Source organism: Cherax quadricarinatus, chromosome 75 (assembly GCF_038502225.1).
Source record: "Cherax quadricarinatus isolate ZL_2023a chromosome 75, ASM3850222v1, whole genome shotgun sequence".
NCBI lineage: Eukaryota > Metazoa > Arthropoda > Malacostraca > Decapoda > Parastacidae > Cherax > Cherax quadricarinatus.
In genome coordinates, this window is record NC_091366.1 from 6,981,859 (window position 1) to 6,989,186 (window position 7,328).

Consider the following 7,328-nt stretch of genomic DNA (forward strand, 5'->3'; position numbering starts at 1 on the left):
CAGTAGTAATAACAGTAGTGAGCAGTGGTAGGCCCTCCTTTAGTAGTCGCAGTTATGGTGATAGTAGTAATAATTGTAGTAGCATTCTCTTATAACTTCATCCCAGTTAAAATTTTGTAGGAGACTTCGTCTCATTTGATTCCCTTTTCCTTTTGCAGTTTGCGTTCGTTCACGTTTTCACCAAGGTCGGATCTGGGGAGGTGTATGTGTCTGAGAGCAGCTCTGAGGTCGACTCAGAGGACGAGGAAGAGGACGAGGAGGAAGAGGAAGAAGAGGAGAAGGAGGAACAGGAAGGAGATACCGAGGTGAGAATGTGTCAGGAGCCACAATAAAAAGTGGGGTCCTAAGGGCTTTAGCTCAACGCCCGCAGATACACGGCTAAGTGAAAACATTTGGATAGGTACTCTCACCTATCGAGTTTTTCAAATGTACGTCAATCCTCTAGGTTGTGTATATGGGAGTGTGTGTGTGTGTGTGTGTGTGTGTGCTCACTCACCTATTTGTGGTTGCAGGGGTCGAGTCATAGTTCCTAACCCCGCCTCTTCACTGATCCCTACTAGATCCTCTCTTTCTCCCTGCTCCATAAACTTCAACAAACCTCGTCTTAAAATTATGTATGGTTCCTGCCTCCACTACGTCACTTTCCAGACTATTCCACTTCCTGACAACTCTATGACTAAAGAAATACATGTACTTTCTAACATCGGTTTGACCCATCTGAGTCTTCAACTTCCAATTGTGTCCCCTTGTTTCTGTGTCCCTTCTCTAGAACATACTGTCTCTGTCCACCTCGTCAATTCCTCGCAGTATTTTGTATGTCGTTATCATGTCTTTCCTAACCCTCCTGTCCTCCAGTGTCGTCAGGCCGATTTCCCTTAACCTTTCTTTGTAGGACATTCCCCGTAGCTCTGGAACTAGTCTTGTTGCAAACATTTGCACTTTCTCTAATTTCTTGACGTGCTGCATACTCCAGTATGGGCCTGACGTACACGGTGTACAGAGTCTTAAACGATTCCTTACTGAGGTATCGGAAAGCTATTCTCAGGTTTGCCAGGCGCCCATATGCTGCAGCAGTTATCTAGTTGATGTGTGTGTGAGAGAGAGAGAGAAAGAGAGAGAGAGAGAGAGAGAGAGAGAGAGAGAGAGAGAGAGAGAGAGAGAGAGAGAGAGAGAGAAATCACAACCACACACTCAACATAGTTAAGGCATGCACACACACCCTGCATCAATTCCCTCCTGCAGGCAGCGGCTGTGAGCCTCGGGGTGTCACAGAAGGAGGTGGGACCATCTATCGCGGGTCCCAATGGCTTGAGTACCTCCTCCAGAGCCAACACTCCCCCATTAAAAGCCACCAAGTCCTTCTTCAGTAGTCTGGCTGGGCTGTGTGGCAGGAGGACCAGCACACATAAGACCAACCAGACAAAAGATATCAAGGTGAGATAGATACCAAGCACTTTTAAATTAGTTATATTATAATTATTATTATTATTATTATTATTATTATTATTATTATTATTATTATTATTATTATTATTATTATTAGTAGTAGTAGTAGTAGTAGTGGTAGTAGTAGTGGTAGTAGCAGTAGTAGTAGTAGTAGTAGTAGTAGTAGTAGTGGTAGTAGCAGTAGTAGTAGTAGTAGTAGTGGTAGTAGTAGCAGTAGTAGTAGTAGTAGTAGTAGTAGCAGTAGTAGTAGTAGTAGTAGTAGTAGTAGCAGCAGTAGTAGTAGTAGTAGTAGTAGTAGTAGTAGTAGTAGTAGTAGTAGCAGCAGCAGTAGTAGTAGTAGTAGTAGTAGTAGTAGTAGTAGTAGTAGTAGTAGTAGTAGTAGTATTGCTATTATATTTGTCTTTAAATTGAACTGAGCAGATAAAACACCTTTATCGCTTTATCAAGTGTCACGTTTCATTATCTGTACAGCTTTATCAAATCACATTTTGCTGAGTGTAGACCTTTACAGTCATGTTTCACTAAGTGGAGCTTTATCAAGTCATGTTTCTCGGAGTAGAACTTTATCAAGTCATGTTTCTCGGAGTAGAACTTTATCAAGTCATGTTTCTCGGAGTAGAACTTTATCAAGTCATGTTTCTCGGAGTAGAACTTTATCAAGTCATGTTTCTCGGAGTAGAACTTTATCAAGTCATGTTTCTCGGAGTAGAACTTTATCAAGTCATGTTTCTCGGAGTAGAACTTTATCAAGTCATGTTTCTCGGAGTAGAACTTTATCAAGTCATGTTTCTCGGAGTAGAACTTTATCAAGTCATGTTTCTCGGAGTAGAACTTTATCAAGTCATGTTTCTCGGAGTAGAACTTTATCAAGTCATGTTTCTCGGAGTAGAACTTTATCAAGTCATGTTTCTCGGAGTAGAACTTTATCAAGTCATGTTTCTCGGAGTAGAACTTTATCAAGTCATGTTTCGCTGAGTGGAGCTTTATCAAATCATGTTTCGCTGAGTTCTTAAAAAATACCCTTTTTTGTGTATTGTATATATGACAAACCTTTCAGTCTACTGTTATTGATTAGTTAATGGGTTTAAAACCTGTCATTCAGGCTTCACATAACCTGTTAGGTTAGTTAAGGTTTATCAGGAAAAAAGACAAGTGTTTCCTGCCGCTGGGTCTTAGTCATATGATGACCCACAGCTGGAGCTTTTAGTCATCTGACCGAGGCCTTCCACTGGTTTATAGGTTCACTCCTTTTAATTATTATGGTTATTATAACCATTAGTATTTTATCACATAACCTCTTCCTCACTCGCCCACTGTTATATTCGCCTCTGATGTAATCCCATACCTGCAGGAGGCGCGGCAGGCGGTGCACCCCCAACGGAAGAAGGACTTCGATATACCACCCCGCCGTTGGAGTCAAAATCAACGGAACAACAGGAGGAATCACACTACCAGCAAAATCCTACAGATCAACTCCGTTTCTAATATAGACGAGGCTTCCCGAATTCTCTTCCCTCTATCCTTCCTCTGCATCAACTTCCTCTATTGGTACACCTTTCTCTCACACAATCCTTGGCCTCCTGACTACCTGTAAATGTCTCGCTATTTTTTGTAAATTGGTATTTGGTGGGTTAAAATTATGAATTCGTTTGGTTCCAGTAGCCTACTGCCGACAGTTGTAAAGACAAACACGCTTTCGAACTAGCTTTTATTTGGACATAGGGACAGTGTTTCGTTCTGTATAGAGCTTAAATGTCATGGTTCACTCTGTATAGAGTTCTTATCGAGTTTTGTTTTGCTGTGTGTAAAGCTTTAACAAACCATAATTCACTGTGAAAAGCTTAATCAAGTCATGAGTCGCTCTGTAGAGCCTTATCACGTTGTTTCTCTGGGTAGAGCTTTATCAAGTCATGTTTCGCTCTGTGTAGAGGTTTATTGTCATGTTTCGCTCTGTGTAGAGAGGGTGAAGAAAAATAGGAAGGTGGAGGGAAGGAGGGATAGGGGTTGTCTTAGGAAAGGTTGGACGACGGATGTAAAGAACGTTTTGAGTGCTAGGGACTTGGGTATCCGACAGGCTTGTGTGTAATCATGCTAGAGAGGAGTGAATGGAGGTAAGTGGCTTTCATGATTTGATTTGCTGTTGGAGTGTAAGCATGGTAACATTTATAAAGAGATTCCGGGAAACCGGTTAGCCGGACTTGAATCCTGGAGGTGAAAAGTACAGTAAAGGGGAGGAGAGAGATGTCGAGGTTAGGCCATCCGAGCTACGATGTCAGCACACTTCTGGCAAGACATTGATTGAATGAATGATGGTGAAAGTGTTTCTTTGTCGAGTCACCCTTCCTAGGTGGGAAACGACCTAAATGTTAAAAAAAAATCACTCCCTGTAGAGGTTTATCAAGCCTTGATTCACTTTGTGTAGAGGTTTATCAAATTGTTTCGCTCTGTATAGAATCTTATAAATTTATGACTCGATAAAGCTCTAAAGAGAGCGAAACATCCCAGTATGAGCTCATTCTGTCTTCTGGCAACCTGTCTTCTGGCAACCTGTCTTCTGGCAACCTGTCTTCTGGCAACCTGTCTTCTGGCAACCTGTCTTCTGGCAACCTGTCTTCTGGCAACTTGTCTTCTGGCAACCTGTCTTCTGGCAACCTGTCTTCTGGCAACCTGTCTTCTGGCAACCTGTCTTCTGGCAACCTGTCTTCTGGCAACCTGTCTTCTGGCAACCTGTCTTCTGGCAACCTGTCTTCTGGCAACCTGTCTTCTGGCAACCTGTCTTCTGGCAACCTGTCTTCTGGCAACCTGTCTTCTGGCAACCTGTCTTCTGGCAACCTGTCTTCTGGCAACCTGTCTTCTGGCAACCTGTCTTCTGGCAACCTGTCTTCTGGCAACGGACTCAAGCTAAAATCTGTGATGATGTAAATCAATATAAATGATACGATGTGAATCGGTGTTTTGCCTTTACTTATGCAAGGGAATTATATACTGATGTAAATGAATATAAATTATCCTTCCTCTGAAGCGAGTGGTAATGTAGAAATGTAAATCATTGTAAATTATGCCTTTACTGTAGTGGTGGTAATGTATAGATATAAAATGACTGTAAATTGTCGCTACTGAAGGATGTGACAATATATGGATGTAGGTCATTAAAACCTGTCTCTTTACCTATATAAGTGAAGGTAAATTCTGTGAAAATTCTGTAAATTCTGGGTTCGATTCCCGGCGGGTGGAAACATTTCGACACGTTTCCTTACGCCTGTTGTCCTGTTCACCTAGCAGCAAATAGGTACCTGGGTGTTAGTCGACTGGTGTGGGTCGCATCCTGGGGGACAAGATTAAGGACCCCAATGGAAATAAGTTAGACAGTCCTCGATGACGCACTGACTTTCTTGGGTTATCCTGGGTGGCTAACCCTCCGGGGTTAAAAATCCGAACGAAATCTTATCTTATCTTAAAACTAATGTGTATCAGCTTACTCTGCTCTAATTATTATTCCCCCAAGTGTAAATTACTTCGCATTATGAACTATATTTGCTGCCATAGTGCAGTCTTTACGTCCCTTTCAGAAAGGGGGGTGCCTTGATAACCTTGAAGGGTTCTTGATTCAAGAAATTATATTATTATTATCGTGGGGGAGCGCTAAACCCGTGGGGATTACACGCGCCTGAGAGGTAGAAGGCATATAGGCTTAATTCAGGGAACTGGAGCACAGATCCAATTCCTTGGATCAAGAACCTCTCACCAGCATCAAGGAGCTTCCTTTAAGGGGCCACAAAATTGTAGCTATCCTTCCCTAGGGCCATGGATCAAGAACCCTTCACCGGATGGGAATTTCCCAAATTCCTTCCATCTTGCACCAACTGAGCCCACGGAAGTCATCGAGATTATAAAGTCACTTAAAAATAACTCAGGGAATCTGTCTCATGTCCCACCATTACTGTACAAGCGAGCGGCCCATGTCCTTTCGCATGCTATTTCATTACTTTTTAACAAGTCACTAGAAACTAGCACCTTCCCGAAACTACTCAAGATGGCAAGGGTTACACCAATACATAAAGGTGGTGACCCTACAGACTTAAACAACTATAGGCCAATATCAAACTTACCATTTCTATCCAAAATCTTTGAGAAACTCGTGCACAGGAGACTATTCATTTATAACGGCTCAAAACATACTCAACCCCTGCCAGTTTGGATTCAGGAAAAATAAAAGCACTAATGATGCAATCATAAAAATGCTAGATCTGCTTTACACAGCATTGGAAAATAAGGAATATCCACTAGGAATTTTTATTGACCTAAGAAAAGCTTTTGACACAGTAGACCACGGCATCCTACTCCACAAACTTGACCATTACGGTATAAGAGGCCATGCGCTTGCTTATTTCAAATCTTACCTTACTAATGCCTTACCTTACCGACTTTAGGACAAGCACCTAAAGTCGGTTCCTGACCAGCCGGGCTGTGGCTCGTACGTTGGTTTGCGTGCATCCAGCAGCAACAACCTGGTTGATCAGGCTCTGATCCACCAGGAGGCCTGGTCACAGACCGGGCCGCGGGGGCGTTGACCCCCGGAACTCTCTCCAGGTAAACTCCAGGTAATCAGTATGTCACCATTAAAGACACAGCATCAACAACACGGCCACTTGATACTGGAGTTCCGCAGGGAAGTGTCCTTGGTCCCCTGCTCTTCCTCATATACATCAATGACCTTCCAAACGTATCCCAACACCTGAAACCCATTCTCTTTGCTGACGACACGACTTATGTCATCTCTCACCCTAATCTTGCCACCCTCAACACCATTGTTAACGAGGAGCTGATCAAAATATCGACTTGGATGACAGCCAATAAACTTACGCTTAACACTGACAAAACCTACTATATTATGTTTGGTAGCAGAGCAGGAGATGCACAAATTAACATTAAGATCGACAACACTCTAATTACCAGACATAATGAGGGCAAATTCCTAGGCCTATACCTTGACAACAACCTGAATTTCAGCACCCATATCCAACACACAACCAAAAAACTATCCAAAACGGTTGGGATCCTCTCCAAGATACGATACTACGTGCCGCAAAATGCCCTTCTCACACTATACCACTCGCTTATTTATCCATACCTCACCTATGCTATTTGTGCTTGGGGATCAACTGCAGAAACACACCTAAAGCCAGTAATAACCCAACAAAAAGCTGCAGTAAGAATAATCACTAAATCCCATCCCTGGCAACACCCCCCCCCCCACTCTTCATAGATCTAAACTTACTCCCTGTTCAGTACATCCACACTTACTACTGTGCAATCTACATCTACAGGACCTTAAACTCCAATATCAGCCTTGACCTAAAACGCTTTCTTGATAGTTGTGACAGAACCCACAGACATAACACCAGACACAAACATCTCTACGACATTCCCCGTGTCCGACTAAACCTTTACAAAAATTCAATGTATGTCAAAGGCCCTAAAATCTGGAACACCCTACCTGAGAACTCTAGAACTGCAGACACATTCATCACCTTCAAAGCTACCATTAGAAAACATCTTATCTCCCTGATACACCCCATCAACTAACTACACGAATACCACCCGGTGGTTCACACTTACACTCACCCATTTAACCATAAACAGAAATATTAATCTCAATCTTAAAATAATGAATCCTGTGATACTCCAATACTGAAACTATGTACTGTGCCAAAACAAAAGCATTCACATTGCTAAACTCACAAACTAGTATTTAGTCATTTAGCCATAATACCAACTTACCTCATAATTTGTAATATTTTAAAATTAAGATTTAAACTAAGTCTGCCCGAAATGCCTAGCCATGCTAGGTGTTCTAGTGGTACACTCTGTAATCATTATTT

The 7,328-nt window shown here is 42.3% G+C and overlaps 1 protein-coding gene across 1 annotated transcript in view; it reads left to right on the plus strand.

Moving 5' to 3' along the window:
• LOC128691796 (gamma-aminobutyric acid receptor alpha-like) overlaps nt 1-6,971 on the plus strand; it is a 74,113-nt gene extending 67,142 nt beyond the window's left edge. Inside the window, exons 11-13 of the mRNA XM_070100996.1 lie at nt 159-305; nt 1,243-1,434; nt 2,798-6,971. Coding sequence (XP_069957097.1) covers nt 159-305; nt 1,243-1,434; nt 2,798-3,040 — 582 coding nt within the window. The 3' untranslated portion in view covers nt 3,041-6,971. The remainder of the gene's footprint in view (nt 1-158; nt 306-1,242; nt 1,435-2,797) is intronic.
• The last annotated feature ends 357 nt before the right edge of the window (nt 6,972-7,328 follow it).